Source organism: Adiantum capillus-veneris, chromosome 12, assembly GCF_014529385.1.
Source record: "Adiantum capillus-veneris isolate H3 chromosome 12, ASM1452938v2, whole genome shotgun sequence".
Lineage (NCBI taxonomy): Eukaryota > Viridiplantae > Streptophyta > Polypodiopsida > Polypodiales > Pteridaceae > Adiantum > Adiantum capillus-veneris.
In genome coordinates, this window is record NC_140942.1 from 157,498,883 (window position 1) to 157,523,324 (window position 24,442).

At 41.0% G+C, this 24,442-nt stretch overlaps 1 protein-coding gene across 1 annotated transcript in view; it reads left to right on the forward strand.

Annotated features, from left to right (window-relative positions):
* Positions 1–12,969, forward strand: part of LOC147446750 (uncharacterized) — a 38,912-nt gene extending 25,943 nt beyond the window's left edge. The window contains exons 4-6 of the mRNA XM_086525928.1: positions 11,965–12,072; positions 12,185–12,426; positions 12,518–12,969. Of these exons, the coding sequence (XP_086382054.1) occupies positions 11,965–12,072; positions 12,185–12,426; positions 12,518–12,632 (465 nt within the window). The 3' untranslated portion in view covers positions 12,633–12,969. The remainder of the gene's footprint in view (positions 1–11,964; positions 12,073–12,184; positions 12,427–12,517) is intronic.
* Positions 12,970–24,442: the final 11,473 nt, after the last annotated feature.

Below are 24,442 nucleotides of genomic sequence, written 5' to 3' on the forward strand. Positions count from 1 at the left end.
AGTAGCAGATTCAGCCCCTAAAGGTAGCAGATTCAGCCCATGAATAAGTAGCAGATTCAGCCCCAGAAAGACCTCAGTTTTCAGCCATAAAACTGCAGATTTTCAGCGTCAAGGAACCACTGAAAACAGCCCCCAAATCAGCGTTTTTGGATCAATCGCAGATTTCAGCCCATATAGTTTTTGGACAGCAGTAGAAAGATTGCAGATTTCAGCCCTAGTGTCGGCCTTGTCATCCCCGTGGTAGTCGTCAACATAGCCTAGACTTGCATCAGTCTCATGCATTCCATTTGTACCAGATTTTGCAATCATAAGCAGACCACTCTCGTCGACGAGAGTGGGGCCTTCGGAGGAGGGTTTTACAACGTCTCTGGTGTCGTATCTCTCTTCTCTCTCTATCTCTCAGTCTCATACACTTGCACGCACAGTGTCCGTTCACTTTGTTTGTGATCATAGCATTCTCTCATTAAGAATGGAAGGCTCTACCTTCCATAAGAACAAAAGGAACCTTGAGCACAGTTCGGAGCACTCATCTTGAGCAAAGCGTAAACATTCATTCCGCTGCACCTAACATTGGTATTAGAGCTTTGGCAGTGTTCTGTATCACTCAAGGAAAGAACCACAAGAATCACAAGAATTTGTTTTGCTTGTTGCGGTCGCAAGAACCCAAGTTCGCTTGGGCGTGTCGATTCCTTTGAAGAGTGACAGGAATCCCAAGAAAGAAGGGCTTGTCTAGCCTCCCCTTGTGTCTCTTTTCACTCATTGAGAGCGGACCGTGCACTTAGCGGCCGGCCAATCGACGTGAGGTGGGAAAAAGAAACCTTGGTGTGAACGCAAGGCCGCCAAGGGGTGCGCTCGCGGAAAGGAGTAGAACTTGGGTGAAGAGAAGATCCTTCTCAAACACAGATTGCAAGCGAAAGAAAACCTCAAGAACCTCAAGACCCTCAAGACCCTCAAGAACTCAAGAACCCAAGAAACCAAGACCCCCAAAGAACCCAAGTTCCTCGTGAACTAAAGAACCCAAGATTACAAGAACCCACAAGAACCCATGACTTCAGAATGGTCATCACTCGAAGCGGAATGGATACTTCGCTTGGAGGTGATGAGCATGAGAGAGGCAAAGAAGAATTTTCCTTACCAGGAGGTTTTTCCGACCCTCCCCCTTCCCCATCTATGACAAGAATTGCACTACCTCCTATGGAGGAGCTGGACCAGATGTTTTTGGAAAGGAAGCTAAAACGCGAAGCAAGACATGCAGAAAGAATGGCAGAAATGGAACGCAGACACGCAGAAAGAAGAGCAGAAAGAAAAGCAGAAACGAAGCGCAAGCACCAAGAAAGAATTGCAGCCACCGTCAAAGGAAAGAGCGACCAACACGTGAAAGAGTTCTTGCAAGTCGTTTCTCAAGCTCAGGCACAGATGCACGAGATTCGGAAAAAGGAGACTCTCTTAGTCTCTTCTTCTCCCAAGCGTGACACACAGGATTTGCATGATTGTGAGAAGCATGATGAATTGAATGATGATGATAAACATGATGACTTGAATGACAATGATTTGCATGATGATTTGGATGTTAATGATTAGCATGATCAAGATGTGATTTCTCACAAGCATGATGAGTTGCATGAAGATGATGTGATTGTTCACAAGGATGATGTGTTAGTGGATGCTTTTTCTAGCGAAGCTAACCTGGTTGTCGATTCGATCAATCACGAAGAACCGATCTTGGCTTTCGAGTCGAGGTCCAAAGGACCCCCTCAGGAAGAACCGATCTTGGCTCTCGAGCCTAGGTCCAGAGAACTCTCACAGGAAGTATTATGGGTTCGCATGATTGATACACACGCATTGTTTGAGTGTTTCATTCGTGATCGTTTCCTGTATTTTAGTCAGCGTCTTTATGTGATCCCTTTTCCTAGGCATGACATATTGTACGTTGAGCACGTTTCACTCATGGATGAGCACGGATGTATGCGGATTGTTCATGAAAAGCTGAAAAGTATGCATTCAAGGAAGTCACATTCCATGTCTCTTCCTTGGCATGACACATTCGTAGAAAGAGCACATGAAAGTATGAGCACCAAGCATGGGCATTTCCGTGGTGAATTGCCGCAGTCGATTGCTCTAGATCATAAGAGAAAGATTCGATCTCATTGTTTGCATATGTTTGATGAACGGGTTGTCACTCCGTCTCTATGTTCATCTACATTGCATACACAGTCTTTAGCGAAGACAAGATTTTTTCCACTCACTTAACATGGAATATGTATGTTCATGGTTTTGTGTTGGAAATGGTTTCAGGAATTTTCAGCCATGGAGATTCTTGAAGAAGAGAGAAACATGCCTAGAGATGAAGTTGAAGCATCGAAGGAGCCACATAAGACTTTGTGTCGCTTTCGGCGCGGCCCAAAGAAGCAAGATTTGCATACCTTTATGAAGTTCAAGTATTGCACGACCCCCACATCGGCGAAGAGTCCCTTCCAGGATTCCGGATGTTGTTGGCGATCTCCCTCGATGCCATACAGTTGGGTACCAGTACCTCACTTTGAAAAGGAGGGGATGTCACGTGACACATCCAACCCTATGTGTCTGTGGACAAGCTACTACATGTTCAGGGTTCAGTCAGTCCAGTCAGTCTAGATTAGAAGTGATCTGGCACTTTTGTGAATCTATTCGTAGACCGTGCATGCCCAGTCACTTAGTGTAGATGCATATCCTCTGGTTGCACACAACATGATCATCAGTATTCCCATCAGAATCTATCAGATGCCATCAGGGAGTGCATTTAGCCCATTTTACGTATTTTTGACATTTTTCACTTATTAATTTAAGTGACTTCCCAACAAAAGTAGGTAGGGCAATTTTGCTAAGAAAATATATAAGCAAACCAAAGTTAGAACAAAATGGTAGAAGAGGCAACAGGAGCCAAGCTCAGCAGGCAGCTTCTCAACAAGACCCTTGGCGGTACTCCCTCCAATTAAGAACCCCCATGCTAGCGTTTTCAGCATCAGACATTCTCTAGGGTTTTCAAGATCTACACCATCGCTTGCAAGAACAGACACCAGCGTTTGCATGAGCATCACCGCATCAGTAACCCCTTGCCTAGCGTTTTGCATTAGTAGGGATTGCCAGAAGATTCAGCTAGCAAGCTAGCGTTTTTGGGAAACCAGCTAGCTAGCGTTTTTGACCTGCATCAGGAGCGTTTTTCAGCATGGAAAACCTGCAAGTACAACCCTAGAACAATAGCAGATTCAGCCCCTAAAGGTAGCAGATTCAGCCCATGAATAAGTAGCAGATTCAGCCCCAGAAAGACCTCAGTTTTCAGCCATAAAACTGCAGATTTTCAGCGTCAAGGAACCACTGAAAACAGCCCCCAAATCAGCGTTTTTGGATCAATCCCAGATTTCAGCCCATATAGTTTTTGGACAGCAGTAGAAAGATTGCAGATTTCAGCCCTAGTGTCGGCCTTGTCATCCCCGTCGTAGTCGTCAACATAGCCTAGACTTGCATCAGTCTCATGCATTCCATTTGTACCAGATTGTGCAATCATAAGTAGACCACTCTCGCCGACGAGAGTGGGGCCTTCGGAGGAGGGTTTTACAACGTCTCTGGTGTCGTATCTCTCTTCTCTCTCTATCTCTCAGTCTTGCACGCACAGTGTCCATTCACTTTGTTTGTGATCATAGCATTCTCTCATTAAGAACGGAAGGCTCTACCTTCCATAAGAACAAAAGGAACCTTGAGCACAGTTCGGAGCACTCATCTTGAGCAAAGCGCAAACATTCATTCCGCTGCACCTAACAACAACAAAATTGAGACCGACAAATGACAGGATTGATTTTGGAAGCGTTGCACAACTATTTGATCACCTTGAATCCCCCTGCTTACCCTGTTATGCCACCCCAACCTTCTCTGATCTACTCCTCTCTTCCAGTTGACTCTTATCAAAATCAACCGATTATCTCTTCATGGCAGAAATCTGGAGATGTCTCTCGGTTTTTGGGGAGCATTTTCAAGAATATGGCATCAGGAAAACGACAGTATGTGGCCCCGAAGTACCACTGTCGTTGCGCTCTACACTTGAACCCTATGTTCCACCAGCACCTTTGGACCTACCTATTCATCAGATGGGCATTTTCTCAAGATTAGTGATCTTTATTGCTCAAGGTTCTTTTTAGTTCTTAGGAAGGAGAGAGCCTTCCGTCTTTATGGAGAGTGCTATGATCACGAACAAAGTGAGTGGATATTGTGCGTGCAAGTGAATGAGACTGAGAGAAGGAGAGAGAAGGGATACGACACCGAGAGGTTTGTAAAACCCTCCTCCGAAGGCCCCACTCTCGTCGGCGAGAGTTTACTTTGATTGCACAAAGGTGTACAATGCGAATGCAATGGACTGATGCAATGGGACTTTGCCGATGACGACGACGGCGACGGCAACTTGATGGCTGAAATCTGAGTTCTTCTATTCGCTGAATTTCGGGACTGTCTTGGTGGCTGAAAATGACTGTTTTGGCTGCGTTTTTATGGCTGAAAATGAGGGATCATCAGCAACCGACTTGGGGGGAATCTGCTATTGTACCATGGCTGAAAACCTGCGTTTTCTTCAATGCTGAACTGCAGATTTCCTGGCGTTAGTGGTTGGGCTGAAAACGCTGGAAAGGGCTGAGATCTGGCTGGCGTTTTTGCTATGGAAAACGCTGATGAAGGTATAGTGTTTTTGCAATGAAAAACGCTGGGCTGAGGATGCTGTGGGCGATCATGCAAGGGGGGGAATGCGGGGGATCTGATGTGATGGGAATCGCCAAGGATGCTGGAAGGTTGGCGATGGTACTGCTAGAAAAGGCTAGGTGCTGAGGGGGGGTACTGCTGAGAAGTTGCCTGTTGAGCGGGAAGCTCCTGCTGTCTCTTCTGCCAGAAAGTGCTAACTTGGGTTTGCTTATATATTAACTTAGCAAAATTGCCCTACCTACTTTTGTTGGAAAGTCACTTAAAAATAATAAGTGAAAATAACCAAAAATAGGAAAATTGGCTAAATGCACTGAAAAATTCTTCTAACTGATGCTAATGGATTCTGATGGGAATTCCGATGATCATGCTGTGTGCAACCGGAGGATATGCATCTATGCTAAGTGACTGGGCATGCACGGTCTACGAATAGACTCACAAAAGTGCCAGATCACTGCTAATCTAAACTTGACTGTACTGACTGAACCCTGCTGTGGTGTAGCTTGTCCACGGACACATAGGGTTGGGATGTGTCACGTGACAATATTATTACTCAGCACCTCAGGTGGCAGATTTGGGTCCTAAACCCTTCAAAGATTTTGGTGCGACGGTTAAATTTTTCACCTTCTCAGGTGTCCAAGATTCCCACAATGCTTTCAAGTTCTTACAATAGTTTGATGTTCTGTTCAGTAACATAAATTTTACAGAAGAATCCATGTTGCTACGAGTCACATCTTTTCTCAATGAAAGTGCTTTGACATGGTGGACTGCCCCTAACCAAGAAACCCGAGAGTCCGAAGACATGGCATGATTTTAAGCTCGCTTTGTACCCAAGCTTCCTTGATGAGACATTTGCAGTAGATATAATTGCATGCCAAAAGGATGTTGATTGAAGCACAAATGGCTAATGAAACTTACATGTCATCGCATTATGGGTTTGGAGGACGTGATGTTCTAATGGGCATGCCTTGGTTCTACAAGTATCATGCCCGATTTGACGCAAGAGAACGAACGATTCAATTGAAGCACAAGAACAAAGAGTTGGTGTTGGATTGTAGTATCCAGCTACTCAAGAAGTGTCGACAAACGAATCAAAGCAAAGAAATTTGGAATTTTTTGTCCAAATTTATGATGAATAGAGATCATGAGTATGACGAAGATTAAGAACTATGATCTTGGGTGTGTGCACGCACCACAAGCTGATGAATAGAGATTATGAGTATGCCTAAGATTAAGAACTATGATCTTGGGTGTGTGCACGCAACACAAGCAGGATCCAATGACCTTTACTAGGCATTGACTAAGAATATGATCTTGCGTGTGGGCATGATCGACAGGACAAGTAGGATCCAATGACATTTTATAGGCATTGGCTAAGAATATGATCTTGGGTGTGTGATCGACACGACAAGCAGGATCCAATGACCTTTTATTGGCATTGGCTAAGAAACTTGCCGTAAGATCGATTTTCAGACGAACTTGAGATGTCTGCAATTAGCTTTTATGTGTGAACGGCCATCATGACACAAGAATGCATGAATGATCATTTGTGAGATTTTAAGTCGCATGAATGTAAGAAGTGTGGACATTTTTTTGTATCCTACAATCGAGGAAAATTGGTTTGATTTTAGAAGGCGGTATGTGACAAGTTTTAAGGTTAGGGTTTCTGCGTCGAGGTCTTAGACGTATCGGATCAATGCGTTCGTTTGGCTCGTAATAGACTCACTCTTCCTAGCAAGGTGGTCCATGCCAATCTCTTGGTCAAAGTGAGAATCCTTTGTGCCGTGATCAGTTCTCTCTATGGAATTTACATTTGAATGCCATCTGCATGGTGCCAGGACATTTGAGTGACCTTCAGGTCTTGAATTAACTTGACTGAGTTTTGCAGGAATTGGTTGAGAGACCCAAAGCCAAGAAGAAGAAGAGGAAACAAAAGGAATCCCAACTTATGAAGTCGTGACGATTGGCCCAAGTTATAAAACTGGGTTAGGATTTAATCCTAACCCCCATCCAACTTATGAAATTCTATCGACGGGGCCTAATTATTTAAAGGTGCGCACACACACAAAAATTGGGAAGAGTATGTTCACGTGGCTGCTCTATGGACCACCGCGTTTTACGTCGAGAATGACACGTGACAGTAGTAGGAAAATTCCGCGTTTTGCACTGAGCACACGTAGCGGGAACTATACGGATTTTTGTTCTTTACGTTGGCTGGGGATAGAATTTGCGCAGATACTCTTAGGAAACAAGTGCTTTTAGGACCTAAGCTTTCGGGGCTCTGCTTTTGGCATCTCTTTTACTGTTTATAACTGCCCAAGGGCCACTCCTCGAGGGCATTTGGACGTAGAGTCTTAAAAAGAATCTGACCCTTGGTTGTTGTGCTTTACGAACCATAATAATAAAGAAATATCGAAAGGGGCGGAGCCAATGCGTCTTGGCCCGAAACTCTGCCGAGTCGTTTGCTCTACTCCCTCATTGTTATCCAAGTGTTTTGAAGCGATAGAATGTTGACAAGTGTGTAGTTTGCGATTATCTCTGTGTTTTCGTTTAATCCCCTCGTCTGAAGTGATTGCATGAAATACTAGATCCGAGTTTAAGTCCTTAAACCTTTCCGTTGCACCTAACAATTTTTCACACCAGAAAATTTTTCTTTTCTAACTACACCCTTCCAAGTGATCATTGAGGACAATGATCTAAGTTAAGGGGGGGACAAGGCGTAGGTTCTAAAGATAGACCAAGTGCAAGTGTGTCAAGTAGGTGGATGTCTATGCATGTCAAGTGTGCACTGCAAATGCAAAGCTCAAGGACAAAGGTGCCAAGATTTGCCATGGATTGCGGCAAGTAGCTAGGAATGACGTTTGGGGGTGTCTACAAGAAGGAAAAGTGGCAAGCACGGGACAGAGGGTTTATGAGAATCAATGTAATAGGAGACGGGCAGAATGTCGCCTAAATGTCTTGAAATGGCGTTTTGGACGGCTCCAGCTTCCTGAACAGAGTCGGGAACGGAATGCCCTTCTGGAATGGGGCGTAAACGAAACGGGCAAAAGTAGCCATTTGGGGGCATAATTGGGGCTGTTTGAGGGCGGTTTTTGGGAAGATTTCGAGGTAGTTTTTTTTTTTTTTTGGGGGGGGGGGGGGGGGGGGGGGGGGGGGGGGTTGTTTTGGAGTAGATTTGGAGCTAAGTAGAATGGAGGCAACTCAAGTGTTTCTTTAGTCATTTGTTTTGGACTTGTTTCTATTCCGCCCCCTTCCCCCCCCCTTGTTCTCCGTTCCGGGTAACTTTGATGAGAATAACAAGTGGTGATGGGAGCCTCAATTGCCGGTTCACATTTGATTGTCCTAAAAGAGCAAGATCTTTTCCTATGTAAGCAAAGGTTGGGTAGAGAGTTCCAGACAATTAGCTATGTTTTCATTGTTTCTCTCCTTTTCTATGAGCCAATGGAGTTTGCGAGTTCACCATCGCTGTGAGACAAGCTATCACAAAGTGGTGACATGTGAAGCCACTGAGGACCCAGAGGGCTAGGACTCCCTAGCCCTAACCCTAGCCAATCTACAAATCCCGGCCAAGGGGTCTAAACCCTAGCAGAATTAGAAGAAGGTGAGGACTACCAACTTTTAGGATCCTTGTCGGAGTGGCCTAATTATTAAATGGTTTAGGATTTTAATCCTAGTCCCCAAAAACTTATGGAACCCCATTCGATGGGACCTAAAAAATTAAAATAAAGCGCACACACACACACACACACTACAAATTGTGTAGAAGACACACTACGAAAATTGTGTAGAAGAGTTGATGATGTGGCATTTGTACAGACGTCCGAGTTTTGCGTTGACTACTGCTGACGTGGCAACGCTTTACGGGCAGTTTCTGAGAGTGCTCTTTTGAGACCATATGCTTTTAGAGTAGATGCTTTTTATGTAACTGCTTTTAGATGGCCAAGCGTTACGGGGACGGGCAGCACGTGCCTATAGAAAAGAATGGGCTGAACAACTTTAAGCACTTCAAATAACACCGAACTGAAAGAGATGCACGACACACGAGACGGGGAGTGGCAGAGTTCCCCCAAACCTTGGCGCCCCTTTTGGTATTTCTTTATATTGCTTCGACACGATACAAGCCGGTACTCCATGCTCTGCACCTTCACCTAGAAGCGTGCTAGAGAATGAGCCCATGGCACATATTTAAAGGCCCTTGGCTTATGAAAAACAATTACATGAAAATCATCAAACTCTAAAAGCATCTGTCCCAAAAGCTGGCGCTTAAAAGCAATCCACCGCAAATTATGAAAATCTGTATAGGTGCCATGTCGGCATGGTAAGCGTAAAACGCGGAATTCTATACTATCTGCCACCCCAGTAGTCCAGGGCGAATGGGGCCGTCCGTACAGCTGTTGTCACGTCATCGGTTCTCCACGCAAGTCTTCTGGGTGCTTTATTTTAATGCCTTTAGTCACTTGGGCTCCATCAGACGGGGTCCATAAGTTGGTGGGAACTCTTCTTTGAAAATAGGCCTCTCGGTAAGACTTTGCAAGTTGGTAAAACTTCTTGTGCCGCTTCTACTTCTTCTGTTGCTGCTTCTTAGGGTTTAGGCCCCTCGGTCGGGATTTGCAGGTTGGCTCCGTTCTTCAATGGCTTGATACATCAATAGTTTATGACACCAAGGGCCCTTTAAATATGTTCTCAAGGCTCACTCTATGGCATTCTACCTGCAGGAGATGTAGTGCAGAGCCGCTAGTGTTGTACCTCGTTGAAGCAATATAAAGAAGTTGGAAAAGGGACGCCACAATTTGGGGCTAGTGCATTGAGAGGGTGCAACTATGCCTCTCCGTGTCGCGTGTGAATTCTCTTTCTATCTTTTCAGTTGTTTGAAGTGCTAAATGTTTGTCTCAGTCTGTTCTTTTCCGTTGGCACGTGGTGCCGGTCTTGTTACACAAGCGTGTCTCGCAAATTCATTGCTAGAATCCATGTATTTCGTAGAAAAAGGATCGGATCCTCAGTAGAAGAATTGTCTGAGCTCGGATACCATTGCAACAGGCTTGGATACTCCAAGCGAGAATTCTATAGCAACACACGAACAGAAACTTTGTAACGCCTCCCTCAGTGCGAGATGGGTAGTCCAGAATTCAATTAGGAATCAGGATATGATGATGGAAGAGGTTTTGACAATAAAGCCGAGGGTTGATCTTCACAAAGATTATCCTCTTAATATCCAAGTGATACATGTCCCAAAGTATGATAATCATCAATAGAAGACATTGTGCTTAGCTTCTCAAATTGGGCTCATACTATACTCTGATTCATCAGGTTCTATTGATAATGCAGATTTGTTGATGCATAAGTGCAACAAACTGTTGCAACACTTGCTGCATCTCATTATCTTGGTTTGTAGACACTGGACAGAGCTAACTCCACTCACCCCAGTCTGATTTGCATGGAGTTCACCAAAAATATGTCGGTGTGCGTTGTTCTCTAGGGGAGAACGGGAAGGTGCCGGGCCTCTAGTTACGAGTAGAGAATAGCTTAATGGGTGATGCCGTCATATGCTTTGCATAGCGAAAATCCTGAAAATACTTGAGTAGATGGTACATAAGGAATTGCACTGTCTTGCTGCTCCAAGTCCCAAGTGTCGGCGGCATCAACAGATGATTCGTGCTCTCCTTACGTCTCACTGTCATCATCTGCAGCTTGTTCCTCATGGGCCGATTCCTTTTCCTCAACATCCTTTGCTTCCTCCACTTCAACTTGCTCTTCCATTTACTCATACTCTTCCTCAGAATCACGAGGTGATGCTGCATCCATGGTGGTGGTAGAAAATAAGATCTTAGACTCTCCGTTTGTGACCAAACTGGGAGGCACATGCAACATGCCACTTTGCGATCCGTGTAGTACAGAAGTCTCATCCGGCCAGTGTCGGGTTCCGGCTCTAGCTCTCCTCTTGTACCAATACCACATCATCACTTTGTGACACTTCACCTTTTGACATACCAAAAAGTACACTCAAAATCACCCACCCCCTTCTTGAATTGTAGCACACAAGTTGGGCCAATCTGAAGGATGAGATGTGTCCAAGTTCTACAAAATATATGAACAGGCGATGGAAGATAAGGTGGGGTGATAAACAATCCATGGTCGAGAATTTTGCTCTCATCATTATGCGAGAATTGCGGGCACGAATTGATGAGATTCGAACCGTGCATGGAAGCACATTGAAGTTCAACACTTTTTCAGGGCTTCGAGATGGCAAATCTCTTGTTTAACATTTTGATGCGGCGTTTCCTGGAGGCAGCTTTACAAAGGCTTCCAATGCTGGGAAAGCGGAAAGCAGCTTTAGTATTTGAAAAGGGGAATGCATAGACTTGGTGGTCAACTTGACTGTTGCATGGATTGGCATCCTGTACTTGGGTCGCGTTCAAGAGATTGTTCGCTTCTCTATGGTTGACACTAAAATATAAAGCAAAGATTTTGACAGGTTGGAACCACCTGAGGACGGTTGAAGACCACACTCTCTGACCTCCTACTTTATTTTCTGAGACATGTTTCTTCCAATGGCTTCTTTTTGAAGGGTCCCATTAGAGGAGGATGTTTTGAGACACGTTTCTTCCAGTGGCTTCTTTTTGAAGGGTCTCTCTAGAGGAGCATTTAGGAATTTATGGATCATGCTCAGGATGTCTATTCATAGGATGTCACAAAGTGATGATGGGGCATGATTGTAGTGGACCGAATGAAGTGAGTAAGAGCCGAATGGGAATTGGAGTGGATTAAAGGACCTAGATTTTGAGTGCGGATGTGAGTGAAACACGGCGGGATTTCTGGCAGGCACCCGTATGGCATGCCAATGTGGCAATACAGAAGGAATTGCTTTCCGTGTGGCTATGGAAAGTGTTGTCTTTTGAGGATGCTATAGGTTTTGGTTGCTTCTCCTAATATAAAGCCTGCTGGGAAGTTGCTTTGCACTTGACAGTGGGCGTAAAAGACACAGCTGGATTCTTATCTTTGAGGGGCAATCTGGCTTCTTGTCAATGAAAGTTGATCTACCTTTGAAATGTCTAGGTGTGCGCATGGGGGCCAATCTGCTCTAAGGGGCATTCTGGTCTCTTCTAAAGAAAGTTGATTTGCCTTTTTTTCTTAGTGTTTGTTGCTCCATGGTCTGTCTGCGATTTAACATTGAGCTCAGGGCTTACAATGATGTGGTGACTTGTTGACTATTTGCCGCTGTGCTTGTCCTGAGTCAATCTTTTGCAGGAATTGGAGGACACTAAGAAATTTAACACTGGGATACAAGTGCAAAATATGGTGGGCGAGGAAAAGAATGACTTACTGGACTACCTGAGGAGCTTGGCACCTGAGAAGGTGTGGCTGTGTCCATCTGTTTGGTCCTTTGAATTTGCCAGCTTTATTATGTACAATCAATTTCGAAATCCTCGGGTGGTTTCTGGTCTTTAAATTTTCTTTGATAGTCTAGGTAGCGGAGTTGTCACAGCCGACATCATCAGAAGTGGAGGACGTAATTCAGCATGTCATTACTGAGCTTCTGGATAATCCCTCAACAAAGTTGCAGCATAAGAGCTCGCAATTTGGATCACAGGCGAGCCCATTGAATGGCTCTTGGGAGGGAAACTTTACCCAAAAATACAGCAGCTCTCCCTTGCAGTCTCAAGCAATGGTTACTGTAAACCGTGATCATCTTGCAAGACTGCTATTCTGGTAAATTTTTTTTCTCTAGGGCATGAAAATTTCTCAGAGAAGCTAGCAAGTAAGGGTTGCCTATTTTAACTGTTGGGCTGGTTTTTGACAGGTGCATGCTATTGGGTCATCATATGAGGGGTTTGGAATACCGATTGGAACTTAGCCGTACGCTCAGCTTGTCAGGAGAGATTAGCTCCAGCCGCTCGGAAAAGAGAGAGGGTTGATTTGGCTTTGAGATGCTGCAAGTGTCAGAGGACTGAGGGAGGTGTTCAAGTCACGAAGCACATCATCTTAAAGGCAAGGTTGCTTGTTTCGGAAACAAGTGCATGCTGGCCTATTGTATAATGACTAAATTGCAGACATTACTGCTTTGTTTTCAGCACCTGAGCGGAATAATTGTGTTACTTAGCTCTGTTGTTCTCTCGCTCTTACTAACTGGAAGGGATATGCAGGTGTGAAAATTCCGTCATCTTGTAATCCTCAATCAGTGGTAAGTTTGTCTCTTGCTCTTTTCTTTGTATAAAATTGTAGTAACCAAATTTATGGGTCACTTTTCCAGCTCTTTCTACTCTTAATGCCTCCTCAAGTTTGTATTGAGAGTTATTCTCAAGTTATTCTATTCAGTAGTTTCTGGGTGATATAGTTTTAACATTTGAAAATTAGGCATTAAACTTGCATATCATAAATATAATATATCAGAACATAACTTTCAAAACCTAAATAATTTTTGTTTATGCGGTCAATCACTCTTATATTATATTTATTCTTGTTCATTACCATTATATTATATACTTCATTGTTTATCACCATAGCTTAATGTATTAGGGATATCGACGATCATAACCATCACTCAACAACCAAGATCTTTCAACATCATAGCATCACATCATCATCCATATGAACCATATCGAAGTTCACATCACTATAAGACAAATCATTTCATCATATTGTAGTTAGATATATGTAATATGATTTTGTAATTGGTGCTGGTTAAACAACGAATCGACATGAAATAATCTTGTTGCCTACACCGGTGTCATTGTATTAATGTTACATAAATTAGCAAATTTGTGTAGTGACATAATTAGTGAATTTGCATTGTAAAGTTGGTGGTCTCTAAACCGGCGAATCGATGTGAATATGACCAATGTAGTAAACTATATGTGTAACCAACTTGGTTTTACAATTTGAATAAGGTTGATAGTGGGAACATTGTTCCAAATTTTTGATGCCTTAACTTGAACAGATCTTACTTGTAATAGATAATTCAACAAAATATTTTATTCTCCCCAAATCTACGACCTTGAATCTTTTGCAATTTTCCAACTAATTAGATTAATCCCATGAAACAACTTTGCTATCCCTCGGCAATTACAAAAATCAAAAGCATTTTTAAAATAAGAAAATTTAAAATCCTAGCCCTAATAATTAGAGAAGCTATGTTTCATCTACTGCTATATATATGAAACCCAAGATATAGTCAACAATTTTATGAGTATAAGATTATTTAAATTTTATGAGTATAAGATTCTCCTTTGCAAGACATCAAAGTTTCATATTATGTTTCAAGAGTTTAGAAAAAGAAGATATCATTGGTCGTAAGTTTGTTTGCTATACTTTTTACCTTTCTAGAACAAGTTTAAAGAAGAAAAGAGTGCATTTGGAATGTCAATGTTACCTACCTCCCTTTCATTTCATTGTTTAAGAATGCTAGGTGAACTTTAACCTTAAAATAAAAATAAAAATTAAGAAAGTTATTAAAGGAAAATTGAGTCGGTTGGACATACTGAGAGGCTAGGTGAATGCGAATTGTTGCCTATTAGTGCGAGGGTTTCACATTATGTTGCTATTGAGTGGCTGCTAGTGCTGCCATGTTTATTGGGTTCGAGCTATAGCGATTGATTGGAGGGGGATTATACTGCGATGATAGGTATAGTGAGGGGAAGTGGGCTATAATTGTAGTTGCAAATGACAGGTATAGTGAGGGAAAGTGGGCTATAACTGTAATTGCAAATGGCTAATTGATCTTGGTACTAGTTAGGAAGCACTTTAAGGAATAGCCATGGTAGCAATACAATAATCAAATAGTATCCAAGGGTTGCTACACAAGCTGAAGTTAGCAAATGGAACAAAAAAAAAGGAAAAAAACACAAAACAAAAATGCTATATTATTCCAAACTAGGAAAGAATAGCGATTTATAAGAAAGAGAATAGTTGTCTCTATGTACACTAGAGATATGTCCATACATAGTAATCACTCCCTACTTGCCGAAATTTGTATTCCACAAAAAACAAATAACTTTCTGGGAAACTCACTTCCCCCATTTTTTCTTTTCCTAAATCTATTTTCATGGGATTCAAATAAAGAAGACAATGATATGAGCATCTATGCACTGTACATTTTTCTTAAAATCTACATATTTATACTTCCCCTGTTCTTCAAAGCTTCTCCCCCTCAAATATAACATAACTAATTCCACAAACACAAAGTAAGCAAGTATTTTCTTCAGCTCTGAAGTATACAATTATGATCATTATGACAACAAATTTTTAAAATAGTAGAACTTAGCTTAGATCTCGGTGGGTTCACTTATAAAAGATCTGCCTATCGCATGAGTTCCAAAGAAGGGTATTAATATACCTTTATAGAAACAAAATTGCAAAAGGGTTATTTTTTTCAAAATTTTAAAAAATGTACAAAATTTGAAAAGAAAAGGGCTCATTATATCGTTGAAATTTCACAAAGAAGGAATTTTTAAAAAAGGTCCTGAACGCATGCGATATAGGAGGTTTATATATAGTGACCTCCCTCATAGCATGGAGTTTTCTCAAAGCGTAAACTGAAGAGCAACCACCTACAAAAACACATGCAAATACCATACAAAAGAGAAAAAAGTGCGATTGATACCTTTAATGACGATAGCTATACAACTTCCATGGTGAGTCCAAGAAAAGTGACGATGAGGATGGGTATGTGCACCTTTGCAACCAGAGTGCTATGCATGTTGTATGAGAAGAGATGAGAGACTAAGAGGAGAAGAGAAGAAGGGCACATACATTGGAGCAAAGGCTACCCCCCCAACACACACACACACACACACACACACACACACACACACATGGGTCCCTCAATGAACCCATGTGAGCCTATCTCTCTCTCTCTCTCTCTCTGTCTCTCTCTCTCTCTCTCTCTCTCTCTCTCACACACACACACACACACACACACACACACACACACACACACACACACACACACACACACGGGTCCCTCAATGAACCCATGTGAGCTTATCTCTCTCTCTCTCTCTCTCTCTCTGTCACACACACATACACAATGTGTGTGTGTGTGTGTGTGTGTGACAAAGAGAGAGAGAGAGAGAGTGTGTGCACACACACACACACACATTGTGTATGTGTGTGTGTGTGTGTGTGTGTGTGAGAGAGAGAGAGAGAGAGAGAGAGAGAGAGAGAGAGAGAGAGAGATAAGCTCACATGGGTTCATTGAGGGACCCCTGTGTGTGTGTGTGTGTGTGTGTGTGAGAGAGAGAGAGAGAGAGAGAGAGAGAGAGAGACAAAGAGAGAGAGGGAGAGAGATTGTAAACAAAAGTGTCGTTGTTATCAATAGTAGAGCCTTATCCATGTGCATTTGACATTAGCCATCAAATCTAATCTTGAGACACATTTAGTGATAAAGATTGCTTTTGATTATGTCAATCACACAATAGGTATTTATTAGTGTACCATAAGTAAACATCATTACAAAGATTGACAAATTATCATAGACGATAGTCACAATGTCATCAGTTTGCTTTGGCAAAGACTAAAATGGGAAGGGAAGAATTGAAGATATCAGTAATATTGCCTTGCACATTCTGCTCACAAACAAAGATCTCATTTTATGGAAGCAACTTTTTACACGTAACAAGTAACAAGTGCCTAGTGGAGGATCCACTTTCAAATTGAATATACTTCACTTGATATTTGAAGATTTCCTACTTTCTTTATATTAGAAAGGAATGTTACTAAGTGGTTTTAAAGTGTGTGGGTATGGCGAAAGGTGAAAACAGATTATAGTCTCATGGCTTGCAAAAGCATCCAAAATTCATGTTGTATTTCTCTTTAGGGAGCTAAATCAACTTGCTTTTTGGACTACATAAGGAGTCCTTAGTGAAGGGTGGATTTTTGGGTGCAAATCTGGATCATTGGAAAAAGCTTGTCCATTAATGCCACATGACAAGCTAATGATATATATATATTTTTTAAAAGGGCCTTGTGAGAGGGTGTCGACATTTATGTGCCTCTATTTTTAAAGAGGGGCATTGAGTTTTGTGTCAAACATTATTTTTTATGCCTTTGGAATGTATTGTAATGTAAGTAGTTCATTGTTACACTTTTTTTCAAAAATATTGTGACACTACATGTTTAAAAATAATAGTGTGACTTTCTATTTTTCTCAAAGAAGCATTTTTATTAGGAAATTCTTGTCAATAGCTAGTATATGAAAGAAGTATGTGCACAAAACATGTCAAATCCTCGAAGATTATGTGTAGAACCAAAGGTTGAATCATGTAATTTTGCATTGAAAAATACATAACATGTGAATCACTGATCTTGAAGCCATGAACTTGGACGTTCCCGTCAAAACTAAGAGCACATGTAAAATCAAAATTGTTCTCATAGGCTAGCCAAGGGGTGGAAATTTTTGGCCTATCATAGCATAGATTACCCTTTTGGCTTGAGTAAAATTATAATCTTATTTTCTTATCCAAAATAATTATGTCGTTCGTAGATTAATACAAATTTCATTGATATGAATACACAATCAATCAAAGTTTTTCATTTTCCAATTAACCTAATGTTGATTGGTAGTAGCATTGTCCACTAATTATGTCCATTTCATCTTAGAAGGTGTACATTGATTCTGTTTGAAATTTTCATGGCTAGACATTGAGCTAATGGTGTTCAAAAGGGGAAAATTCTTTTTGTTAAATCACAAGGTTTTTTTTTGAACCTCGGTGAAGAACATGTTGTTGAGTGAAGTTAAAATTAAGTGTATTGTAATTGACATCTTATATGTGCAGCTTAAATGAATTTCCCCATCTTTCTTGAGAGAAATCCATTTTAGAACAAGCAACAAGTTCAAGGGTAAAGTCACACAAGAGCAACAATTGTGAAAGAGAATAATTATGCCATGCATATTATTTTCACTATGACAAATCCGTGAACCGATGGACACAAAGTTAGATTTCAGAACCATTCATAAAATTGTATACTTGACACATAGTGCAATTCTAGGTGATCCTCTCCAAAATAGTCCACCAAAAATTTGGCATGTGCATCTCCCAAAAAAGTCAACACATGAACTCTATAACCTACGATGTTATCCGAGAACCCCCCAAAGCTTGGAACAACTCTACTTTTGTAAGTGTAGATTGATGCACATGGTCAGCGGAGTCCAAACCCAAGATTCTAAAAAACACAAAGTAGAGGTGCTTGCAAGGCACATATGCAACACGCTTGCTATTACGTCTTTGAAAATCCTCACATGAGCACCAAGAGAAATCTGCAAGTGTATTGTAAGTAACATCTTATATGTGCAGCTTAAATGAATTTCCCCATCTTTCTTGAGAGAAATTCATTTTATGCTAAGATTGCTTAAGCTCACAAAAGTAGCCATCACTATCAACCTAAGCTTTAAAGGCACCCATAATGTAGCATCAACCTTAAGCATTGTTGCTTTGCATTAAAACCAACAATTGGTAGCCCTAGTTTGTTGGAGAGGAAAAATCCATCAAAAACTTTTGAGAGCTTGAAGGATCTAGGCCTTAAGAGGTGACGAGTTTCTTATAGGAAGAATTGGAACTCTATAAACATGAACTGTCATGAACTATAAATGTATGAAAATAAAAGATAGTATGTTTTGTCGTCAGTACGTGGTTCCCTTTAGTTCCTTTAGTTTTTTTCTTAATTTTCTCTTAAATTCTAGTCTATTTATGCTCAATAAAAGAATCAAACAACTATATCATATTTTCAAGCCTAGACCAACTTAGTAAAGCATTAGATAGTGTAGGTTTTTGTCTGGACAAGGGTCCTATGTGAGACAACCTTTAGGGAGTTAGCAGCTATGGGGGGCTTTTATGGGAAAGGGCGTTTTGAGTATGCACACTCGATGGATATTAGGTAGACTCAATCCTATTGGTTTTAGATTAAGACCTCAAAGGTAGCTTTGTTCAACTATGAAGATGTAGTAGCTACTTACCTCTCCTTGATATCACGGTTGATTCAAGATGGTGGCACCTCTCCATTGATAGATATGCAAATGTATCAAAATGTGGTGATAATGTATGGTACATGAATTTGGGTGCATTGAACAACCATGGTGAATGATTGCAAGGCTTGCACACTTTAGATGGCCCTTGTTACATTGAGACAAGGGATAATACAACACATCCTATTGTGCATACAGGTAATGTACCATTGAATTTGCTAGATGGAAAAGTGAAGTAGTTGGATGACGTATGTAATGTACTCAACATTACACAGAACTTGGTGTCTTTTGTTGAGCGAGGTTTGTGGATCAGGTTCAATCTTGATGGTCTATATGTGAAAACATATAAGAATGGAGGCTTATTCTGCAAGGTAAGAAGGTGGATAAAATGTTTACTCTTAATGCATGAGATGAATTCTACCATGTTTGCATGAGGCTAGGAAGTTGTTGCAGACATTGAAATTTGGCATGAGCAGATTGGGCATGCAAATATGTAAAGACTGAAAATTATGTCAAGCCAAGATCTTGTTGCAAGGTTTCCAATGTTTAGTTCTTAGATGCAACTACTAACGCTAGTCTCCATGATGGTTGATGTTTCCTTTGCTTCCTTTCTTTAGATGATAGGGAATTAATGACATCTCGCATGTCAAGAGTTGGGTCTTTCTTAAAACTTTATGGGAAACTACTTGTCAAACACCTCACTTTTCATATATGTTAGTTGTGCTATCATGCTCTTGAGATGGTACATAAATTTGCTATGTTTCCTTTGGATTCACTTTATTCTTCTTTCCTAGACATGAATTTTTTTTCAATATCTCCCCGGCTTTCGAGGATGTCCCACATTCATGTATAAAGTGGTCGTAATTGTCATGCAAGGGTGTGAGGATGATCTTTAAAGCTCGGGGGATTCACTCTATATAAAAATGGGACGTCACCTGCGAGCGAACAACTTTGATAAAACCCCTATATACGACTCATATTAGGAAATATGACCCCCCTTTTTACGCTTATACGACAATTTATACAAAAAACTATCATACCCCTATCTTACATATGTAGGTCCTCAATGTGTCTTAGTTTGACTTTCAAACTATGTGCTCGTTCAACCTGCACTCTAGCTACTCGTCCAATTCTGACCCATCTAAATTACTCAAAAAAATGGCTATAAAGTTTTGTTATGTTCTTTGTGTAAATTTGCATTTATACAAACTCTTTATAGCTTTCATCCCTCAACAAATGAACTATATACAAAGAGTGTTAGTTCTTCCATGTATCTTTGTAGCTATTGACTCACAAGTTCAAGGGCAAAATCTTTTGTGAAGCCATGATTTTGAAAGACAAAAATTTCCTCTCATGTTTCCCTTTTCTCACTTCTCTCTCCTCTCTCTCTCTCTCTCCCCCCCCCCCCCCCCCCCCCCCCCCCCCTAAATTTGATACCCCCTCCCCTCCCTTATATTTAAGCTTGGGAGATAAATTATTGGGGGCCTACCCCTAACTTATACGCTTATATAACTTGTTAAAAAACCCCCCTCCCCTTCACTTACGTGGTGCGGTAAGTTTTCTATGGTGAATCCCCCGGGCTTTAAAGCTTACTTGTCTTTGGCTAGATTTTGTGTACTCATGGAATGTGTTTGTACACCTTCTCTCAAAGAGGGTCACTAATGGTGGGATTTACTATTCCCCAAATAATCTATTTCATCAACTTAGCCCTTGAACGTCATTAGCCAGATATGGAAACCATCACCATTGAACCGCTCAAGTCTCTTTTCTCCCATGCTAAAAAGGGGTCTTAATCAAGGTGACTCTCCTTTGATCAATGTCTACCATCTTCACGACATCACAATGATATCACCTCCACAAAAAAATATATAGAAAACATACATTTTAATGTTGTGCTTTTGGATACAAAGTTTAAGTTTTTTAAAATTTGGAGAGAGGGTAAAAGAAAGGCAGATAGAAATTGTTGAAGATTTTGTAAAGATGTTGTTGACGATGAATTTGAAGTTCCTTGAATCTCTAATCAATCTACAATAGACTTCTTTGAATTGACTTTGACACCCTTACTATGTGGAACTTCTCCTTGATTGAGAAGAATCTCTTGCCCTACTATGGGAACTCTTCCCTGTGCAAAAAATAGCTTTGGTGGATGTAGTGGGAAATGCCTCTTAGGTAGGAGATGGCTCTTAATGAAGTGTGAGAACCTCCCTTTGAAAATTTTGGAGCTCTCTACAGGTAGGGTTGCATGTGAGAAAGGTGGCTTTTGGGGCTGACTTAGCAAAAAGGTTTTTTTTTTCAAAAAGGGGTTAGTGTCCCGAGGATAAAGGCAAAATGTTTGTGCATGTGAAGAGTAGGTTTTGCACTCAAAATGAGATTGAATTCCTCTTAAATACCTATGTGAGGTCCACCCATTCTCCCTTAAACTTGGAGAGAGGCTTTGAGCCCACGACCACGCCCACCAAATATTTGTATGCAAGGTCTACCCAGGATGCCCTTGTGTCGTCGTGTGATGGGAACTCAAAAAGAAAACAGTTTTTATCCTCTATATAGAAGATGTTTCCCCTTGCACATACACCTAAAAATTGGCTTAATCATATAGGGTAATCGTATGCAATTCATGTGATTAAGGGCTTGATTAAAATGATGTAAAAAGGAGTTTCTCCACACCTAAAAAATGCAACCAAATCATATTAAAGGAGAAAAAATTTGTTGATGCAAAAATTGGGAAAGGAGGGAAAAAAATATAAGAGCCTAATGCACATTAAAAAGTTATTGAAAATATTTAGATAAACCTCCTTAATCTCGAAGCAAGGAGATCACAGGGACCAATAAAAGCCAACCAAATGGGCTAATTAGCATGGGATAGATATAGAAATCAAAGATTACTTATTGGGATGAAGATAATGGCACCAATATGATCTAGCACACACAAAAGGCTCTTGTAATCAATCGTAAAATTATCTAGGGAAGGGTTAGTGGCTCGTATGTCTTGCATAGAACTTGCCGAACCACTTGTAGTTAAAGGATGATTAGGAAGGTAATAGACCTAATATGCTTAATAACTAAGAGGCCATAACCTCTTCAAGCTTGGATACCACTTGATTGTTGAGGTGGGTAGAGCATGCATCACTTGGGTCAAGTTTTCACTACATCTGAGCCTTGAGCACCATTTTTTGTTGAGATTTGGCTCTTATTACAATAAGGTTTTGTCAAAATTGCATCGGGTTTTCTAGCCATAACTTTGGCATTCTTGCCATAGTGCTCAGCTCTTGCAAAAATGGCCTCTTCCACTAAGAAGGACATTTACAATATTAGAAAGTTTGATGGCACAAATTTTTCTATGTGGAAAGAGAAAATCGAGGATTAGCTAACCCAAAATAGTCAATTAGAGCGTGTAGAGGAAGATGGCTATATGAAAGCTTACAGGAGGATGCTAGATGCAAAAGCCAGGTCCATTATTTGCTTACACTACCTAAATCTGTATATTTGACTGTAGTGGAAGAAGCTATCCTTATGCAAAAAGCTATGCAATACATATGAGAGAAAACGTGCAAGTAACAAAGTTCACTTGATGAAGAAGCTGTTTGAGCTTTGAATGCAATAAGGTGACACATTTTCCAAGCACTTGAATGCTTTCAATGTACTTTTCGATCAATTAACATCACAGGAATTGGAGTTTGATGATAAAGTGAAGCCCATCTTTTTGTTGTGCTCTTTATTCCCTTCATGGGACATAGTTTGCATAGCAATTGGCAACTCTACGCCTGAGGCAAGTTGGCAATGAAGAGATATGCAAGAAGTCTATGGAGCCGACAAAGCAAGGTGATGTGTATATTGCCGATGGCAAAGGTTAGAGAGGTTGCACTCATAATCGTGCCAGAAGTATAGATTGCAAGAATTCTCATAGAAAATCTAGAGGTTCTTTGCAAAATGTCAAGTGCTACCATTGCCACAAGAAAGGACATATTAAATTTTTTTTTGGGTGCATGGCAAAGAGACAAGAAAAAGTCTCAAGACAACAAGAAGTCTGACAATGACAACAAGGTCAAAGCTAAGATTGAGGAGCTCAATGAGCTAGAGCCTCCTAAGATTGTAGATGTGCCTAAGGTCCAAACTTCCTTAGATGTTCTAGTCTTTACAAAAAATATTAGTTGAGATGCTCTAATTGCACAAGATGCTAGCCTTGACCAAAATTGGGTCATAGATTCTAGAGTCAGTTTCCATGTAACACTCATAGAGAATGGATCTCTACGTACACAAATATTTGTGGAAAAATCAAGCTTGGAGATGCCTATGAGCTTGAGATCCATGGTGTTAAATACATCAAGCTAGTTTTGCATAATGGCACATAACTTATAGTTAAACATATTAGACATGTTCCCAAGTTAGCAGAGACTTAGGTTACATGACCTCTTTTGGGAATAAATCATGGACAATTAGGAAGGGAAAATTTGTGATTCTCATAGTTCAAAAGCATGGAATGCTTTACTCTATGTTTGTTTCATGTGTAAAAGAGGATTATATTCTTAAAGCTATAGCATATTAAGAGAATAGCCCAATGTGATCACAATATTTATTTTGGCTTTTGGTATTTATTTTACTTATTTGTCAAAGGCTTGGGTATGGAAATTTACTAAGGGGGGGTGCTTAAGAGCCCCATGCTAGTATATAAGCACCACCTTACCCCATTCTATACCACTAATTCATTGCCCAATCGGTTCAATACTCTCTCTCTCTCTCCCTCTCTCTCTCTCTCTCTCTCATGTGTATTCTCCCCATTGAGCAACATTTCCGCATCGTCAAATTTGACATGTATTTCCATAGTCGAGCTACCATCTACTGAGTTATGGCAGAGCCGGCTAGGCCATATGAGCGAAAAGGGAATGAAAACACCGTCACGTTTTGGTTACTTGTGTTATTTCAATTTTCTACCTGTGAGCATTGTATCAATGGTAAACAAACTAGGAACACCTCATTGAATAGGAAGTGTTCGTAGACACTAAAACTTGTTCATAGCGACGTTTATGGTCCTATGAGGGAAGTCTGCAAGTGTGACAACATACGTAACACCTTTCTCCACTAACCCAATTGTACTAACATGAAACACATGTGATACATTGGGGACCATGATTACCTCCCTTACTAATTTGGCCGCCATTGTAAGTTTTGATCTCCATCTAGCAAGTTCGCCATACCTAAATTCTGGACAAAATGAGCTTGGTGTGCTACCACATGTTCTAACATTGCGACTGCACTCATCACTTCCATGTGCTTCTTTAAGAACAAACGCATTGTTCAATAATATTTCAATTTCAAATGGTTGGAGATTAGTGCCCTTGACCACAATCCAAGTCCCTACAGGTCCTAGAGGATCGACAATCAGGTATGAGTGTTACTACTGTTGCAGAACCATACAAACCCCTCTACAATGCCTCCTGGATGGGATCCTCTTGCATCATATTTTTGCATTCCCCAGAAGCTTGGTGTAGGAACTCCTTGTTTCACGGAAGGTGCCATTTCGTTAATAAACCTCCCACAGAGTGTAGTATGACCTGCAAGAACAGCAAAGCATGTCCTTTTTCTCCCAGGCTTAGTACGCCTAATTGTCCACACATTCCAAGACACTTTTGCTCCAACCACATGAGGGGAGTTGTGGAATCCTGCTGCTGTCTACTCCCAGGTAGCTTATTGTTGATGTGACTGTCATATACTAAGGTATGTGACTGTCATCTTCTAGTAGTTCATCAGTGTCCATCAATATTGGTATAG